The 20,803-nt window shown below is 40.2% G+C and overlaps 1 protein-coding gene across 1 annotated transcript; it reads left to right on the forward strand.

Moving 5' to 3' along the window:
* Window positions 1-11,754: 11,754 nt before the first annotated feature.
* Window positions 11,755-20,803, forward strand: LAYN (layilin). Its single transcript, XM_086766198.1, has 7 exons — window positions 11,755-11,821; window positions 12,494-12,517; window positions 13,678-13,975; window positions 16,857-17,014; window positions 17,785-17,868; window positions 18,597-18,699; window positions 19,418-20,803. Exons 1-7 carry the CDS (start codon window positions 11,755-11,757, stop codon window positions 19,773-19,775), a joined length of 1,092 nt encoding a protein of 363 aa, XP_086622324.1. The 3' UTR covers window positions 19,776-20,803.

A 20,803-nucleotide genomic window follows, 5' to 3' on the forward strand; every position in this document is an offset into this window, starting at 1 on the left:
ACTATTTTGGTGCATTAAAATAATTTAAATGTTAGTATTTCATTGCTTTGTCTTTGCACTCCTAAAATTATCTCTGTGATGCATCCACTGCAGTTTTGAATTATTAAGAACAATTAATTTGTGATATAAAGACTTTGGATACAGTAGAATAACACGAAGGGTGATATGACAAATATTTTCCATTATTGTCAATTGCTTGCTGTTATAAGACTGCTTGTGGAGGCAGAGTATGTTAACATAATTATTGAAAGTGCTTTCTTTTTTTCTAGGTTTGAATGCCATGACCCCATCATAAGAGTAGTGCTTGGTTTGTAGGCAGTGTAGTTAAGCTGATTGTATCTGTTGCTTTGCAATCACTAACTTCACTGACATCAAAACAAGGCACAGGATTCCCTGCCACAACCTCAGTACAGAAAACTGCACTAAGGATTATGACATCCTTATTCCTAGTGCAAAATTATTAATGCTGTTTATTCATTTACAACTTTATTTCCAGAATTTTAGCTGTCTAACAGAAGTGTATGGTATATGTTGCCAATATCAAATGAAATCTTGGATTTCTTGAAGTTCGTGCTAAAATCCTTAGGAACTTTCCTGGAGCAAGAATGCTGTCTGTTGTGTTTAAATCCTTAAGCCACATGAAGACTTATTGTATACTTAATTATTTATGCACCAAGATTGGACTAATATTTTGTTGTTGTTGTTGTACCCTTCAGTTTATTTCTAAGGTATTGGGAAGATAATTTTCATTTAGCTTTCATGTCTTATTTAACAAGCTAGCAAGTGAAGGAGACTTTGATCAATGATTAAATATTAAACTCACAGTACACTATAAATGTTTTTTACTCTGACCACTTTGCTTAATGTTCAAGAATGTTAATAATGGAGAAAATACTTAGTAGTGCTAGAACCTTCTCTAAGTGATTTTTATTCACAAAATTCCAGTCTTCATCAAACTAGCAGCTGAAAGGGAACTGTCTCTTACATCAGCCTAGTTACTAGGCAGTGTAGTTAGCTGATTGCCAAAAGCAACAATCACTAGCCACACAGCCAGGTAAAAAGGTTTGGAAGATATCTCATCAGAAATCAGATGTGTGGGAATTTTGACAAGAGAAGCCAGATAGACTAATCTCTTTGCAGAAGCATCTAACAGATAGGCAAGACAGTGAAATAAAACAAGTTAAATGTACTGGATTGCCTCTCATGCATGCAAGAAACATGAATGTATTTGTTGAGCCAATTTAACTGCACCTTATTGTGTGATACACTTCATTCACAACTGATTTGCATACAAAGACACTAAGAAACATGAGAAAAAATCAAAAGGGTTTTTTCTTACCAAAATTTGCAGACATCAGCTCCCATTCTGATTGTGGTCCTCTCAGCCTTTCATTTGTCTAAGGCCACTGTTTTCATGTTCACCTCTGTTTACTCTTGTTGAATAAATAAAATTGAGGCCTGCAGTGGCAGCTATTTCCTTTTCATAGAGAGGCCTGAGGTTAGACTTGAGTGCAGATGGCCTGAAGACACTTGAAATGAGATGTACAATGTGGTCAGCATTATGGTCTTCCATGTTTACTGTGACAGGCAGCGTGCCCCTTACTGTGCAGCTGGGTCCAGGCTCCCCAGGCATGTCTGTGCTGCTGTGTTCCCTCTGACATGGCTTCACACCTTCACTACAGTCCTCCCTCCTGGCACTCAGATGCCAGAGATGGCAGGGAGACGGGAAGGGCCACAGCAGAGACGTCATGGGTACCTACTGTAGCAAGTGGCAGAGACTGGGACGTGCCAGTGGCACAGGCAGCACTGGGGACCTGCCGTCCTCTTGCTAAACCTTTGTTCCCCGGGTTTCTGGGAGGAGTTAGTTCTCAGGAATGAATAATGACTCATGCCAACAAGCTCTGAATGACAGAAAAGCCACAGTCCCTATTGTGCACAACTGAGATATTTCAGCTGATACCTACCGTCTTGGGATGCAGACACTGGGATCACTAACTTTCTGAACAGCCCCAAAGTACACTATGGCTCTGTTGCCCTCTGTGAAGGATGGTGGTAGTAGGAGTACTTGCTCATTTGCCTCTCATTTGTCTTATTTAGAAAGTGAGAAAAATAGTGAGAAAGAGAGACTCTCAGAAACTCAAAGCATGGAGAAAAATAAAGTAAAAGAAAAATATCTTCAGCAGGTAAGAACCACTGATCCCGACTCTTTTTTCATTCATTCACCATGTGTCATTTGGTGGAATACTAAAAACTTTGGAAATAACATGATGAACATTAATGAAAATCGCCTGGATCTGGCCCACTCTGTGGTTTGCATGATGCAACCCATTTCTTGATGGTTAATTTAAACTTATTCCCAATTGGGTCATGCTGGTTTGAGGCAGGGCTGAAAGCAGTAGGCTGTGTACTTAATTTCTTCATGGTAAGCACATGTCTGTTCTGATTTATAGTATCTAAAAGTAGACAACTAAGAGTGCCCAGATTCAAAAGCAGATAATTTGGGGGGGTGGGGTGGGGGAAACACCAGTGCTGCAAGCACTTTTGCACACAAAATCCTGGCATAGAGGTGCTGGAGCACAGCTCAAGTTTATTTCTTAGTTGTCTCACTTATTAATAGATCTCCAATACTCTATGCCCAGCATTGGCTAGTGCAAAGAATTCATCGAGTGAGAGATGCGGGAAATTTGGTAGTGGGCAGTTATTAAATCAGCCTTCATAGAAATGCTTCTGCTTTAGCCTGTCACTTAGGGACGGACAGGTTTAGGTGATATTTTTAGAGAGATTTAATTCAAGAACTGCTACACCAAGCCATTGCAAATTTTGTAGAAACTACTTAGCTGCAGAACAAAACGTAGATTTTAGCAAAAGTCAAAACTGAGTTTATAGTTGTAGTTTATAGTCTTTCCAAAGGAACGTGTCACTGGGATATTGTAGTGCCTTTCAGGTTGGATCCCTTTGGACTGCACAGAGCCTTCTGACTTAGTGGGGTTTTACAACAGCTAACATCAACCCAGTATGCAGCCGCCCACTCAGCACTTTAGTTAACCATTCCTGTAGTCTGCAATTGGTGGATAGGATCAATAAAATTTACCATGCTATGAGGTATAGATACTCATGTTTATGCAGTGACTCACACATTAAATTGGCCATGAAAACAAGCAAAATAAGTGACATGATATCCAGATCACTGAAGTTCATTTCCTGCAAAACAGTGGGATTGGACCAAGTATATAGAGCTTGGGGTTTCTGCTACTACTTTGCCAAGAAAAAGAAGATACAGACAACAGTTTTGCTTGGTGTTGAGACACTGATACAAACGTCCACTGAAGTCCCTATTAATCTAACCAGTGATTTAGTGTTCCACAATACATACCACGAATACAATTCACACAAGTAATGGAAACTAAGACAACTATTAAATACTGTAATAACTTTTTCAACCTGACTCTGTAATTATGCTATTTTTTTTCTCATTTTAGTAAAACACTCCACACTTTTACTGAAGAGCCTCTAGTCTATGTTTGGGAAGCAGGCCAGATGAGAGCAATCTGCAAGAGGGGCAGAAAGGTGCTGAGGTCTGCAAGTCTTTCCTGCAAGTCAGCAATCCTCCTTTTCGAATTAATAATTCCAAAATGCATCTCATCCATTATCATCAATTAGCCTTCCTTCTGAATTCTGGCTGAAGCTAACAACAGTTCCCTGAATCTTCCGTTCATTTTTTTGAAATTCAGTAATAACAGATGATAGCAAGGTTTTGCAGCTTTGGGCATCTAGCAGCCGTAAAGATGACTGATTAATTTCAATTATACTTTATACAACTACAGGACATGCTATAAGCCTCACATAAGTCTAAGAAAATTAAAATCAATGCACTGAATGAAATAAGGATAATGTTCACATTATTATCAGTCATAGGTACCATTTACTGTTCAAATCTAGACTTCAAACTTGATTCAGACATTCAGCTGCTGCAGCATGTCCCCGGGAAGAGCAAAACCTGGAAGCTCTGTTGCGCAGATCTGGGAAGTAAATGTTGTCTCCACAGTGGTATGGGGACAAGATTTTTTAGAAAGAAAGCTTAGCTGCATTAACACTGTTATTTCACAAACTGACAGTGGATTTATTTATTAGAAATGATTGTTTTAATTAGTTAGCTAATTTCATATTAAATAGTAGTGGGCACATGGCAAAAAAGCTGTTGTCTTTTAGACGTTTATTTCACTGGCCTATTCTGTAATTCATTAATCCCCACAAGCTTTACGGGACAGTTTATTATTAACAAATATATTTCAAAATTATAAACACTGCAAATCTGAGTAATCAGTTTAATGCATCTAAAATAGGAATGCTTAGCTTGTATGAATAGATCTTTGCATTGCTAGACATTTTTCCAAACTGGCCACTTTTTCTTTTGATCTTGGTCTTATTTGGCTATCTTTAGTCAGTAATATGCTGAGATGTGCTCCTTTCTGGCATTGGTTGAGGGTTTTCCTGAAATACTTCTTGGAATGTCTGTCTCATAACAAATTGCTAGGAATTTATGAAAACAATTTAATACGCTTTTACTCAGCTTAGACAGTGACATCTCACCGTAGCTGAAAGCTATTCATTTCCATAAGGCAAAAATATACAGTTGTCCTCAGATGTCAGGGAAGCGGAATGCTAAAAAAATTCTCAGTATGAATCTATTCTCCTTAGGAAATTATTTTTTCTTCCAATGTAAAAAGAGATGAGCTTTCACAAGTTCTAGGATGTGTACTTCTCTTCTTGTAGAGAAAAGAACCTAGATCATTGACTGAAAAGAGTAATTAAATGTCGCGTAGTTCAAAACGGGACTAAATTTGATCACCTTTGAAATTATCACAGTTTTAAATCACTTCTACAGGATAGTAGAGATGGCTTAATCCAAAGATGCATACTGAAGACAAAAGTTATCTCTGGTTGCACCTCTCAGATTAAAAGTTTTTTGTAATGAATCATTATGCATATGTGAGTCCTGAATTACCCCAATTTTATAATCTTAAGATGCTACAGTATAGTATTTGCTAAATTTAGTATGTATATTTACCTTGACATTTGGAGTGATTCCTTCTGATTTGAGGAAGGAATGATTATTTCAAACCTCATGTAAACCTACGAAGAGAAGGTTGCTCTCCCATATGGTGTGTTTTCAGGATCTCAGGAAGAAAGAAAAAATCAAAGTACTTTATCCAGTAGCCTGTTACGCCTGTTTTTGCTGTCTGTTCACTCTCATTCTCAGCTACAATGAGAAATTTAAAGTTTACAATCAAGTTAAATATTGGATGCTTTTAATTCATTTTTCTGACCTTACTGTGGAAAATATATTTCTTTTCAGGCCAGGAGAGGAGAAGAAATACTAGCTTTTTGGAGGAAACAGAGGGAATAAAGGATTGCAGTAAGTCTGATTCCTTTTTATTGTGGATGCATCTTAAGGTTTGTGCATGCTGACAAAATAGGCAGCATTCAAAGGACCATAGTCCAGTGTATAAGGGTTCATGAGATGTGGCAAACTATACCATGGTATCAAAAGCACCTCAGTTTGCACTGAGTAAGCACACAGAAAAGTTGGCTTTATTCAACAAATTCCCTAAGCAAAGAGGGTCCTCTAAGCTGTGTAATTCTGAAAGTCTCAGGCCATACAGTAGGAAGCAATAGGCATAGAAGCTAAATGAAGTTTGAGCGAGCTAAACTTATTTGAGCGAGCTAACTTATTGTTATTCGGCAATTTCCAATCTAAAAAACTGCAAAGAGTAAGACAACGATATTATAAATACGTTAAAGTGTTTGAAGGTATAACTGACTGTTTCTTGATGCTACGTTTTATTTTTGTACAGGTATATCTATAATTTAGTCAGCTACAACATGCTGCCTTGATTACCTTCTCCAAGACAGCAGAATAGAAGAGTCGTTGAGAATGGATTGCGTGTCTTCTTGCAAACTGCCTCAGAAGAATGCCTTTGTACATCACAGAAAATGTGAGGATGCTTGTGGGAGGAGCAAGTTTAATACAACTATGTGTAAGAGTCTAAATTTACCAGTTTAATATGCCAAAGAAATCTTCACAGCTTGTCCATTGTTAGTCACTTTGATTTTTTTCATTGTTCTCTCTACATTTTTTTCCACTGAAACACTAAAACTCAGTTTATAACAAAGTCATTAAACTGGCTGCAGGTTTCACATGCTCTGCTTCCTAAAAAGGTCCCATAAACTAAATCTGAGGAATAAAGGAAGAACTCAATTTAGGGGTTTTTATTGTTATCAGTAGTGAACTCCAGATTTACTGATATATAGAGGTTTTGCTTGGTCTGGCCGGATGTTTATCAGGAGAAGAAAATTCAAGAATAAGATGTCTGTATTACATTAAGGCACTTCTTTCCTTCATTCGTAATTCACAAGATACAAAGCAGAGATAGATGAGTTTGTACCACATATAAGGTTAAATGTCTGTCCTTACGAAGAACTACATATCCTTATTAATACAATTTCATTACTCAGTAGTAGAGAGTAGAACTGAAATTTTAAAGCTGATAAGTATAGTGATTTAAGAAGTAACTTAGAAAACAAGATTTCAAAGGATACTTTCAGAAATGACGTATTCATTTTAGACATAAAAGCCTCCTTTTTCTTCCTCCTTATTTAAGCTATTATGTTGGTTCATATTAAGCACTTCCTCTTCTCAAAGTTTATTAAAATACTGAAGTGAGTATATCTGCTTTGTCCAAATTCTGTGCATTAAAGCTAGGCCTGAAACAAAACCTGAGTCTCCTTCCTTCTGACACGATAACTCATGAGTTTTATACTATGGACTACTCAAGTGCTACATTAGCACATTAAAAAAACCCAAACTCTTTACTATTGCTAATGCAGTCTTTTGTTTCAATGTTTGTGTAAAGCTGTCTTCCAGGATAAACAGTAAATTTAGAATGAACTAGTGATAATTAAAAAGTCTTTCTCTCTTTTTAGAAAGAGATAATTTCTCATCCACATAAGCCAAGAATCGAAACTGGTCAAATACATTAAATAAAATACTTAAAGTAAGTTTGGTTTGTGGTTGATCTTTTTTTTCCTCTGTCTAAATAGCTGGGCCCTATTTTGGGAGGTAAAGATGTTCTGGTTTTATTACTATTTTGAAAATAACTACTCAAGTTACAAAGTTACAGTCTTCTCCTGTATTAATACCTATTATTATAAAGTTTAGACATTAAAAGGCTGAAAGTCTGCTGCTACTGTTCCCTAGTCTACTCCTTTACTTTCTATATATGTTCCATTTATTTCTAAATAATGGTTAAGGGAAGGAAGTGGAAGCTTAGACCTTTTTTTATATTATTAAGACTTTAATTTTCCTATTCTGGTTGGAATTCAAAAAGTTAGGAAAAAGACGCATTGTCAAAGTGTTTCCGTTATTTCTGAAAGGGTCAGGAAATACCAGAAAGCCTGTTCCTTTCCAGTGCATGCCTTGGCTGAATGAGAGAAGAAGCACCAGTGTGAGCTTATCAGTGGTATCACACTGTATGGATGCTTTCTTTGGTTATATTCTCCCAAATATTAAGAAGTTTCCTTGTTTATTGCCCTGCTATACATACAAAAATAAGCAACATATTATCTCATCATGTCATGTTGCATGAGATGACTTATTCAAATTATTTGGAAAGTCAGCCTTACAAATACTGACATACAAGTCCAGAGCGAGGGTTTGATTCTGAAAATCCTGCCTGGATGCACTGCAGCATTCTTGTGGAGCATGGTTGAAATTGTCTCTGTCATCATACACATCTGTAAGATACAGCTGGTAAACTAAGCCTTTAGGAATACCTGAAAACTGGAAATATGTGGGATGAAATGACCTGAAGTAGACTTCCCTCAAGTTTAGGCCAGTGACATAAGTGCAATAGTTGCTGAACTAGGCAGTAAAGGGTTCCTTAATTTGTAACAAACGTTGGCCCTGAGAGTGCTGACAATCTAGTTTTGTTATGTCCGACAGTTTCCTTTCTGGCATTTGGCTGTGACCTCCTGAATGCAGACACATGCTGTTATTTTTCACTGTCAGTAAGTATCTATTACAACAAACAAGATCCCCACAGTTGTCAGGTAGGCACTATGCAAGCAGAAACACAAGTTTAAGGTCATCCACGGTTACTGTTATTCTGGGATTGAGAAGAACTGGAAAACTACCACACCAGAACCCCAGCATATTTTGGCTACCTGCAGTGTTGCACTTGTTTTCCCTTTACGCTGTCTTTGCCAAAGGGAATCTCTCTTTTTTTTTTTTTAAATAAAAGGTAGTTTAGTTAACTAGCCTTGTATATGTAAGTCATTTCTCGAATCAGGATAGATAGGATTATTATTTTTAACTAGTGACTAGCTGATTCTTTTCACATTTACTGCTAATACGTTCCACTCCATACTGTGAAGTCGAGGCAGATGCTTTTGCCCATAAAGTACATCAGCACTGCCCTGCCTGTCCCAAAATCTTAATCTCCTTCCTCAAACGTAGTTGTCAGTCAGATGGGAGCTATGAGGGCAGTCCTAGAGGTGTGTTTGGGCCATGGGCCAAAATAAAAAAAAAAAGTTAAAGAGAATAGCTACACTTTTTATGAAGTTGTTCTTTATTCCTAAAAACCACCTCATCTTTGAAAATGCTGACAAGGTACCTCACAGCCCTTGATTCAGCAATTTCTTCCTTTTAATGAATGCTATTTAGATTATTTAAGCGAGGCGGTTTTTCTCACACTGGCACCAGTTTCAGCAAGATGGTGTCATTGAATATCCACAACTTAAAGGCTAAGCAATGAATCTGCAGCTTACATCTTCCTTCCAACTTCACATATGGATGTGAAAGCTGAGAAATGACTGATAACAATTCATTATGAAAGCAAATATCTCAGGAAATACTGGGCCTTAGGTGGAATTAATTTCTAGCATGACTGTTACCTCCAAAGTTAGCTATAAAAGAAAAATAGAAGTATCTGGAACAAGCAAAAAGGCTGAAGGGGTAACGTCCGCTGAGGTGAGCAGCTGCAAGAGTAGGTAGAAGGGAATGACCTACAGAATCCTTCCTTCCATCATCGGGTGCTTACAGAAGGAAAGCTTAAGCTGTCTTGAAGCAGTGCCAAGGACAACTGGTGGAGCTTTTGACCTGAAATGATAGTTAATTGCATAGGGACAGTTAAGATTCATGCTTTATGTAGCAGCTTATGGCCTGTGAAGAAAGCTGTAGTCCAGTTTATTAAACTACTGCATCTTTTCTTTTGAATATTTTAATCTGAAAAATATGCATCACTGTTTACTGAAGCAAACTCACCCAGAGCATGGGGCACTGATTACTGCTGTATTTAATTAGAATAATTGTATTTTTTTAATGGTCTGCTAGCACTCATTACTAGGAAATACGATTATACCCATTTTACTAATGTCTCATAAAATATTTATAGTCTGTCTTGACCAAGACAATCCCTGTTTCCAATGGCAACTCAGATGAATGGCTGAGAAAATATTTCATATTTTGAGAAGAGCTACATTTGTCAAAATATTTTCCCTGGACTCAACACACTCCCTTCCCACTTCTTTTTCCCTTCAGTAGATCCTGTTTTTTCTTGTTGCTCATCTTTTTCCTGATTTCAGCAGACTCATGATTTATGTATGTCTTTTCATAGGAGCTTCACTTTCCAAGTGTTTAAAAATAGAAATAATGATTGCTTCCTTTCCAGTATTTGGGGAAAATAGCTTAAGCAGTTCAGTGCTTTGGGTGTTTTCACTATGTTTAACTATCAGCTTGGGGCTTTCGTAATGAATTTGTGTTGCTTTAAATCCACAAATCAATACAGATCTTTCAATGTAAAGTTATGTGTATTGATAAAAAGAAAAAAAAAACACATTTCCTTAGAGAAATATGTTAAGCTAGTATAAAGCACTTCTATAGTGATATATAATTACATCCCTATTGGGAATTACATTGGAAAAGCTTTCGAAAAATTCCCAATAAGCTACGTATCTTTACCAATATAATTACATGAATGCAATATGTGTGTGTTGAAATGGTTTCAGCCAACTGTTTTGTGCCCAACTGTAGAACTTAGTGAGGAATTTGGAATGTGAATCCTGTGCTGTACTTCACCTGATGAAATGTGATTTCTCTGTTAGTTTGCATGTTGCCTCTGGAGATTTTCTCAGTGAACTTTTCTGTAAGTCCAGATACTTGTAGGAACATGATTTTGTGTGGATTCTCTGAACTAGTGTTCCGTGATTTTTGCTTTCTACAAATATCTAGGCATTTACAAGGCATCTCTGAATTTAGATATCTGACATGATGACATAGACCAGGCTAAAGAACTCTGCACCCTGGCAGCTATTTCACATTGACTCTTTGCTGTAGAACCAGTCAAAAAGTAAAAATCCACGCCATTTTCAGCACATTAGTGTGCCTGTAACCAAAATGGAATTGCTTCACTTTTCCTCCTTTCTCCTCTACAGATTTTTCTGTTCCCTTTCTTCTTCAAGTCTGCTTCATATTGGCTTGTGGTTATGGCCTACTTAAAAATAAGTCCACAGAACAAAACCAAACTTTACGTTTGAGACCACACTGCTGTGTACTTGAATGTACAAATAAAGATGAAAACTTTAATGTGTTTTACTGTACCGTGGAAGAAATTCAGGAGCCAATTTGGTGCCTGCTAACACCACAATACCAAGGCTAGCTAGGATAAAAAATGCTAACCTGTTAGGCGAACTGGTGCGTACTTCAGAGGCTGTCCAGGGCTAGCGTAATTCGATTAATTTCTCTAGTTTGGTAATGCCTGTGCTGAGTGGAAATGGTGATGCTGCAGCGGGGGGGGCAGCACGGACGGCGAGCGGGCACCTCGCGGGCGGGCGGGCGGGAACAGGTGTCGCACGCGACGGCTGCAGCAGGTACGGAGCGCGTGCGCCTCGCGGGCGGGAAGAGGCGCCGCGCGCAGGGAAGCGGGGGTCACCAGCGGTCGCGCGCCTGTGTGAGGAGGCGGGCGGGCGTCTGAGGGGAAGGGGAGCAGGACCCGCCTGGGGAAGGGGCGGGCGGGCGGGGGTCGCCGCCGTCCGGGGAGCGTCCGCGATCGCCTCGGGGAGGGCAGGCGGGCGGGGGCATCGCCTTCGTGGGGAGGGGTCCACAATCGACTCGGGGCGGACGGGTTTTGGCGCCGCTGGGGAAGGGTCCGCAATCGTCTCGGGGCGGACGGGTTTTGGGGAAGAACCGAGCATCTGAGCTGTCTAGACTGAGTTGCAGGACTGATGTCAAGCCTTTACTAAGCCAGCTTTCATTATCTTGAAGCTTCGCTAGGTACATTCTTATGCTGGAGGCTCCAGAGCTGGACGCAGTACTGCAGGTGGGGTCTCTTGAGAGCGAAGTAGAGGGGGATAAACCCCTCCCTCGACCTCCTGGCCACGCTGCTTTTGATGCAGCCCAGGCTGCGGTTGGCTTTCTGGGCTGCAAGCGCAGGTTGCCGGCTCACGTTGAGATGCTCAGTGACGGAGGCGGCTCCCGGCCCCGCGCTTCGGCTGGGGGGCGTCTTTCCCACTGTCATCTCCCACCCGCGTAGGGGCTGCGCCTGGCCCGGCCCCCTGGCCCGCAGCCCGGGGAGGGAGCAGGCGGCGGCTCCTCCCCGCGCCCTCCACTTTCGCCCGGCAGCCGGGCTCCGGCCAGTCGCAGGCGCTGGGCGGTGCAGCGCTCCGGGCGCCCAGCGCACGCCGAAGGATCCGGGGACGATGCTGGGGGCAGCGGCCCTCTGCGCCGCCGCGCTGGGCTGGGCTGCGGGGGCTCGGCTGCTCAGCGGTAAGGCTGCTCCGCGGAGCGGGGTCGGGCGCTGAGGGGCCGGAGAGCGCGGAGGGTCGGGGCACGGGGCTCCCAGCCCGGTCGAGGCTCGTCCCCTGGCTCCGCCGGCCGCTCTTCTCTTCCGCTGAGAGGGTTTGGCTGCCTGGGGCGACAGGCAAGGATGTGCGCGCACTAGCTTGTGCTGTAGTTTTTCCTTCCTGACTCCAGCTGCCAGCTGCGGTGTTGGAGGTGTATTTCTTTTCATGATTCTTTTACTTCTCAGTATAATTGACTCATCCCTAGTCTTGCATTACCAAGACTCACTGAAGTCAGCAGGCTTTGAGGGAGATCCCGTGTAGGTAATGAGGAGACAAGGGGAAAATACGAGGAACCCTTTCAGCATTGGTTAGAGCTACGTGTCCAATTGTCCTCTCTTACCTAAACTATATGTGGAAACATAACTAGCAATGAAGTCTAGACAGTCATCAACTATAATAAGTTTTTCCTTACCTGAAAACAATGACAGCTTTGGCTAATAAGACAGGGATTTTCTGCCAGTTAATGAGGAAAAAAAGTAGAGTTTGTGTATCAGCTAAAAACCCGTGTGCAGTTTGTAACACTATTTCTAGACAGTTGCTGCAGTTTTTTAGTAACAATATGCGATCTGTGTTTTTCTTGTGTCTTTCACAACAGCAATGGACATAACCCTCAGAAGAGGTAAGGTTTTTTTGCCTTTTTCACTAAGCCTGCATGAGTGTTAAGCTACCAAGAGAAACGTGGGTTATGCCTAGAGATGTATTTTAAAATATTGCTTTTGCAGTACAGCCAGTTTTAATTTCTGTGTAAAAATGGTAGCAGACTATCATTCTGAGTACTTAACTGTTCAAAAAATTCAGTACAAAAGGTGTTCAAATTCTCACTCTTAAAATGGCCATGCAGGAACATGTAAGAATAAAGAAAAGCCATCATATACCCCGTGGAGGGGTTTATAATGACCTGTCCTCACATTCCATTTGTTCTGAGTATGTTACAAATGTTGCTATTTTTTTTCTTCTGTAAAAACATGTAGGTTAGCAGATTGTGTCTGTAGTGTGTTTGAAAAGAAATATTTACTGCGTAAAACAAAACTGTTTGTTTCCACAGTCTAAATATTGGGACTCTTGTGCTGAGAAACATACAAGTGCATAATTTTAGATTATGTATCTTTTCGCTTTGATCTTTACTTTCCTTGTAATCAAAATAAGCCATGCTGCTTCATGCATGAGGAAGTCCTTGGCTTATGACAGTCTGGAAACAGACATTGTTTACTTCCTGGGCAGTCAGTAACATTGCAGTGCAGAGCAATGCTTACAATTCGGCTGTGTGAACATGTCTTGATACACTGCAGTATATACTCCATGAAACTGTTACATACACCCCAGAAGACAAGTTATTGTTTTCTTTGGTTGTGTAAGGGGTTGTCTAATTTTAGCCATTTAAATTTCTTAATAATAATAATAATTGTTAAAAGCCTTCTTAAACACTTGTAAAGGAACTCTTTTAAAAAGGTTGCACATGTCGGCTTGCTCTCTAGCACAGCATTGCTTTTTTGTAAGGAACTCCTAGGGTCTTCAAATTGCAGAAAATTCATGAGGGAGCTGAGAAGTGCAGGACATGAAAGAACAGTGCTGTGCAGATCAACCTAAGCTGTTACATGCAGTAAGAAAATTTTGGAGATGCCATTTGCCAGTACAGTAGTACAAGAGGCTTTCTACCTGTGTTGTATTTTCCATATAAACTATTGTACATTGCAAAACTCAACCAAATAAAACTATTAGCTCTCACTTTTTGTACCAACAGGCGTAGTTTCTGTAACACGTTTCTTTCCATTACTGCAGGACAGACAATTTGCCGGGGTGGAACACAGCAACCATGCTACAAAGTAGTTTATTTTCATGATGCTTCACGCAGGATCAGCTATGAGGAAGCACACCTTGCCTGCAGAGCTGATGGTGGACATCTAGTCAGTATTGAAACAGAAGCAGAGCAAAGACTGATTGAAAAATTTATTGAGAGTCTCTTAGCTTCTGATGGAGATTTTTGGATAGGGCTTAGGAGGAAAAAGAAGGAGGCAGACAATAGTACAGAGTGTCAGAACCTCTACTCCTGGTCAGATGGCAGCTCATCCAAGTTCCGGTAGGTACCCATGAGTGAGACTGGGAAGCAACGTGATCAGGGACTGTCACCTGCTTTTAGCAATCAGAAAGGATTATTTCAAAAGAATCAAGCAGTGTTGTCCCAGCTGTCATCTGTGTTCCTTCTGGAATTGCTGGGCTCTGGTAGTATCTCCAGAGAGGGATTCATCTCATCCAGATGTAAGGAGACGAATTACCCTCTAGAGACCCCGCTCTCTTTGTTGTTCTATATAAGATACCTAGAGTGTCTACTTGGGCTAGAATGATAATTTTTGATTGCTAAAAGGAGGCAGAAGAACTAGAGATCTGATCTTAAAATTCTCTGATGACGCAGGTATAAAATATGTGCTTTGACCTGAGAGGTCCTGCACTTCAGATCCCCTGAAGTTTTGACCTCAATGACCTGAGTAATGGGCCCTTGTACTTGCTGAGGGACTGTGAGACAGTAAAATTGGAGAGCTGCAATATTTATTGTAGACAGGAAAAATTAAAATTTTCACAACACTTGTTAGATTTCTGCCTCCTTGTCTTAAGGTAAGCAGAGCCACAGCATTTGCTATAATTAAAATATGAAGGCAATGACATTTACAACCAATACAAGTTTGCTGGAGTTGTTTTAACTACTTTCACATTTCTATTCAGCGTAGAACCAAATTGTGTTTAGCCTCGAAAGTTCTGCTAAATTATGATTTTATTGCAATCATGAATCACAGTTTTCTAGACAAAAGATACTCTTAGATCCAGGCCTACAAGATCTGCCTTTCTGTGGTACGGAAGTAGAAAATGTGCTGTAAACATTGCCAGGTTGATGAAAGCCTTAGCAACAAAGTGCCAGTGTACAGTGAACTGCAGGTTCAAGAGAGTTTTACATGGCAGATATTTACTATTGAACCTGTTGCTAAAGTAATTTTAACAAATCAGACTTTACAATGTTCATACATTATCCTGATCCTGCTGCATTTACAGTGATTGAACTGCAAATTTCACGAAATAACCTAAACATTCTTAAATATTTTATGGCAACATGTCATATGTATGACAAGTCTGGCTTTGCGTTCTTCTTCATATTGGATATGTGTGATGGTTTAGCCTGAATTACCACACAGTTTCTCGCTCACCCTTCCCCTCCCCAGCGGGACTGGGGAGAGAATTGGGAAGGAAGAAAAACCTGTGGGTTGAGATGAAGACAAGTTTACTAAAATAACAAAGGAAAACTACAATAATAACAGAATATAAGGATATTGCAATATACAAAATGAACAATGTACGATTTCTCACCACCCGATGTCCCAATGACCGATACAGCCCGTCCCGAGCAGCGATCACAGAAACAAAACCGAGCGGCAAGCAAAGGATCAAAAGGGAGACAGCCAAGGTAGAGGGGACGATGCCAGGGAATGACAGAGAGATGGATGCCAGTAAGGCAGATACCCACCCTGGCCAACTCCCACTTATGCACTGAACATCACGTTTATGGCATGGAATACTCTCTTTGGCCGATTGGGTCAATTATTCTGTCTGTCTTTCTCCCAGCTTCCTGCATCTGCAAATTAGCGAGACTTGGAAAGCAGAACAGTGTCCTTGGTCTCATTCACAACAACTCGTATCAGAGTGTTTATCAATATTCTTCACATTCGAAATCCAAAACACACCAGCTACTGAGAGGAAAATTAACTCCATCCCTGCTGAAACCAGGGCAACATGTTTAAAAATACCTTGTTATTGTGTCCTTTATGCTTTGGGAACTTTATGCTTTAAGAAATTTTAGTTACTCTGTGCAGGAGGAATAAAATAGAACTGCTTTTAGTACTGTTCAATATATTAAAGTTTCTCCTGTGGATACTGGGGGTAGATAACAGGAAGTTAAAACCAGATCTGCTGCTGCTAAGAAACAGATGTAGCTTTATTGCTTTTCATTGGTAAGACACAGCTTATTTATGCTAAAAGATAATGCCAAGGAAAACATCAGGGGTGTGGCAGGAGGGGAGCGTTAGGAGAGGAAGGAAGTAAGGGAGGAATACAGCATTGTAATGATTGAAAAAAATACTTCTTTAACATGTGTGGAGTTTTTTACCATGTTGAATACCTTGGTATATCTGGAATTATTTATATTGTATGGATCAGTTTTCTGAAAGTGCTTGGCATGTAGAACATTGTTTGTTACAAAAAAAAAAGTATTGATAATTTTTCAAAATCAGGACATATTCTTAGAAATGTTTCTCTGAGATGCATAAATTGCCTTTTCAGTCACAATTTTATTAAAGAGGGCTAAGCCTCCTTCCTGTGTATTACTTGGAAAGGCCTACACAGTTTTCCAGTGGTGAAGTTTATTATTACAAAAAAAAAATTATCCACAAGACAGCATTTTTTCATGTTAGTGTTTTTCTAGACAGAGAAAAACAGCTTCTGCTCTAGCTTTTTACTTTTCTTATTAAATAGGTGTCAAAATTTTGCAGGCATTGGACACTGAGGCCAGAGAGCAAAAAAAAAAGTTTTGACAGATGATTTTGCACAGGTCTACAATTGTGTAGAGAAAGTCAAAGTTCTCCTGGGCTTTTAATCAGCCTTGCAGAGGAGTTTCAGGCAGTGAGGTACTCAGCCCTTCACTCCCTAATGTTTGTTGAACACTTGGCTCACTGAGTTTTCTTTGCAAATTACGAATTCAAAAAAGATAAGATACACTGTAAAAAAATGTATTGTTATTGTTCCTACTTTTACACAGTGGAAGCAGGGGGTGAGGGTGAGGTGGGGTGTGCTGAGCTGTAATCCTATTTGATTCTGCCCTCTGTGGTGCCCTGTGTGCTATATTCCCATCTGAGCTTCTGCAGTACCATGGAAAGTGACGTCAAGTCTTACTTGACGTGTTTGTTGTATTTTCATAGGAACTGGTATGTAGATGAGCCATCCTGCGGGAGTGAGATCTGTGTTGTGATGTACCACCAGCCATCTGCCCCACCAGGTGTCGGAGGTCCTTACATGTTTCGGTGGAACGATGACAGATGCAACATGAAAAATAACTTTATTTGCAAATATTCTCTTGGTAATGAGTCATTCTGTAGCTTTAAAAACAAACCTGCTCCCAGTCCCTGAGAGGAGGAGTGAGGAGACTGCAGTAACAGATAGGGAAACCTTTTCTTAGCTTCACTGGAAAGATCTGGTGGGAGACAGACATCTTTAAATTTACGTAAGTCCTGGGGAAAGGAATCTCAGTATCTCATATCTGTAGCTACTTGCCTCGTGGCTTATATGAATTCTCAGAGGATTTTTATAAAGTATTTGAGATCTCAACTGGGGTCTGAGAGAGAGAGAGAACGCTAAAGCAGGATGTTCATGTTATTAGACTATATTCAGTACACTTGGTCTCCCTACTCAAGCTTGTAAGGAAATCGTGCATGTCTTTTTTCTTTTAAAGAAGCCAATGAATGCTCCAACAGAGAATTCTCAAAGAGTTAAGTTACAGATATTTGTTTGGGGCTTTTTAAAACGATTTGCTGACTTTTAGTAGAAATACTCTCTGTTACATTCATTGTCAAGGGCACTCGCAGACTGAAAACTTACTGAGCAAGAAGCTTCCCTGCAGTTTACACTTACCTCGTGCTAGTCTACAATTGATTCTGCAGGAACACAGTCTTGCTGTTCTTGATGGAGTAGCCGGGGCCACTAGTCATGCTGCTGAAATCTGAGAAAAGGACTACGAGTACTCCTTACATATCTTTGCAGTCTCTTCAATCTCCTCTCACCCTGACTTTTCATGAATCTTAAGCTCTTTCAAATAACATCTGCAATATTAATTAAGTTGCTTCTTTCCAGATATTGCAACAGAGCCCTTGAACCCAGTATTCCCAGAAGAACGCCATAAGAAAGATGCTAATCTAACAGTTGTAGAAGCCAAAGGTATACTGTACATTCAACAACTGGCTTGTTCTCTCTCTAACTGTGTAGGCTGACATTCCTCATGTGTGGCTGCAGAGTCAACATTTCAGTTTGAAGTGTTTGACCCTAAATGTAGAAGACTGAATTTAGACAACTGCATCTGAAAAAAAAATCTTCCCTCAAATCTTTTCCAGTATAAACCTAAACTCATTGCTTTGGCTGCCAAAATGTTCTAAATCTAAAGCTGTGCAAAGTATTTTGGTCCTTTTAATTTATTGAATCACTTTTGAATGTCTAAATTGTTAATGTTTTGCTGGCAAGTCTATTATTAACTATGAAAACCTTCCAATTTCTTCTTACGACACTGACTTCCTCCCTGCAAATTCACAGATCACAAAAGATATTTTGCTCTCTGAAATCTTTTGACTAGGGGTTCCTAAGCTTTTAAAAGACATCATATCTCATTAATTTGCTCTACTGTCACTTTCTTACAGGGAGACAGTGAGGCTTGTTGGTTCCTCATCTTGAAGATTTGAGCTTATTTTACTTTAACCTGCTTAACTAGATGACAACTCTCTGTTAGACTTGTTGCCTTTGAGAAGAAGTAGATCTATGATTATGAACAGACTAGAAGCCCATTGAGGTGTGATAATGCTGCATTTTGCAAGTGTTAGTTTTTCTATGAAGTTCTGTGCATGTCAAATGCGACTGGAAGTGAATAAAAGCCAGAATCTCATTTTTACCTCTAGAACCTGTTCAGAGTCTTGCCTATATCCTTATTCCAAGCATTCCTGTGCTGCTTCTCCTGATGGTCATTACAGCCATCTTCGTTTTTTGGCTTTTTGCAAAGAGGTAAGTGACATTTTTGTGTAAGAAGTGAACCTGTGATATCTTGTCCTGGCAACCATTTTACAGCTAGCTTCAGGATCCTGTAAGATGCTCTGGAGAGGACTGCTTTCAGTCAAATAAATGTTTTAAAAGTGGCATGAATGCTCCAGGCTGAGTTACTTGTGAAGTAAAATTTTAAGTAAATCACATTATGCCATTTTATTATGTTCACAGATATATAGTAGTTAGGGAATAGTGTAAAAAAAAATAATTATTTCAAAGTGTTAGCACTTAAGTTTTCTTTTTAAAGAAAATATTTGAGTTGTCGGAAGATCCCCTTCAAAAGTGAAAAACATAGTGATAGAAATAAAAGGATGTATGTTTGGTGCAAATAATATTTACTAATTTCCCCTCCTTGCTTTCCCTGTGTGCATGGTACCTCTGGTAGGGATGATGGCTGTGGTTTTGGGAGTGTCAGTGTCAAGTTTTGCTGCCTCAGCATCTCAGCCAGCAGCAAGGGGTACTTCAGCAGGTCCTGCCATGGGACTACCCCAAGTGTGCAGCCTGCTGCCACACAACTGGAAGGGCAAGTGATAACAAATGTCATTCTGAGTCCAGGCTCTGAGTGTCAGCTTTCCTCAAAGGTCATCATTAAATCACTGTGAGAGAGGTGTGGTATTGTGTTGTATTTGCCTCTGTAAAAAAGCATATTATGACTTGTCCTTTTTTCTCCATCCCTAAGGAGACAGGAGCAAATAGGTGCAAGTCCAAAGGAGGAAGATGCATGGCTGTCTAACTCCAGGAGGAACAGTCCAAATCTGGATATTTACAAAGTAATCAAGAAGCAATCAGAAGCAGATCTGGCTGGAACCAGGCCTGACACTAAGAATTCTTCCTTCCGTACACAGGAAGATAAGGTGCTTGACAGCTTCTCCAGGGATTATGTTGATGGGACAATGAATGCGTCAACAAGTGGCTTTGTGACATTGGCCAGTACTGAAAGTGGCTTTGTGACCAATGATATGTATGAGCTGTGTGGAGATCATGTCGGGAGAAGCAAGCAATCAGCCTGGATGGAGAATGAGATTTACGGATATTAAGGAAATGGACAAAAAAATCCTGGAATATGGATGACAAAGTGAATATCAATACAAGTTAACCTACCCTCCCTATGCAATTGTTTTAACAATAGTATATGTGATGTTTATCGTGGTTTTGCATTGTCCCTGTATTCTTCTCTTTTTTTGGAAGAATACGGGTTTTTAAAGATCCAAACTGAAAAGAATGTATATATTTGGCTTTGCATCAAGCCCCCTTTTGCCCCAGGAATGGCTTGTTAATCCCCTTGATTCTTTCTTGTACCCTAAAGATTGCCTTTGAAGCTAAAGGACAGTCCAAAATCCCTAGTTATTTAACTGACCAACTCATCTTCAAAGGTGTTGAAAGTCAGAGGCCAATCACTGGTCACACTTGGCTTCTCATAGGTGTCCCCAGGAAAGCTGCCATGGTTGCAGGTTGGTTGTTGTTTCCATGCCAGCCCACAGCCCAGCTGTGCTGGCCTCCCTCACCATCTGCCTATGACGCTGACAGACACTTCACAACAAGGACAGTAGTGTGGTTTCTGCTTCTTTCCCTCCCTCCTAGTTCTTATTGCCAAGGCAGTGTATGTGACTCATGGCACGTAACTGTGTGTTACTTACAACATTAGGTTAGTTTTTAAGGAATTCCAGTAAGTGCTTCGGTGTCATAAGGCTAACTGTGTTCCCTCACTTATCCTCTGACAAAAGGAACTGCAAAGCAAGGAATAAGGGAGCTTTCTGCAATGCTAAAGGAAGGGAATGGGGTACTCCAAAGCATTCTGATTGGTCTTGGGAATTACAGCAGCCTGGTTAGCTCTCCAGAGATGCTCTAATTTGGCCTAAATGACAAAGTAAATATTGATTCCTTTCTTGTAGAAGGAATAGCCAGTTGCAGTTTTATTCTAGATCTTTTTTCCTCCTTGGGCCTGTGACGTGTACTGAATTCCATGAAAACTGACATCCTGATGTTAATCTCCATAGAGATGGAATTTATGAAAAGGTAGATGAACATAAAGAATTGGATTAAAACCAACATTTTGACAGGTGTA

Source organism: Chlamydotis macqueenii, chromosome 24, assembly GCF_036417535.1.
Source record: "Chlamydotis macqueenii isolate bChlMac1 chromosome 24, bChlMac1.mat, whole genome shotgun sequence".
Classification (NCBI taxonomy): Eukaryota; Metazoa; Chordata; class Aves; order Otidiformes; family Otididae; genus Chlamydotis; species Chlamydotis macqueenii.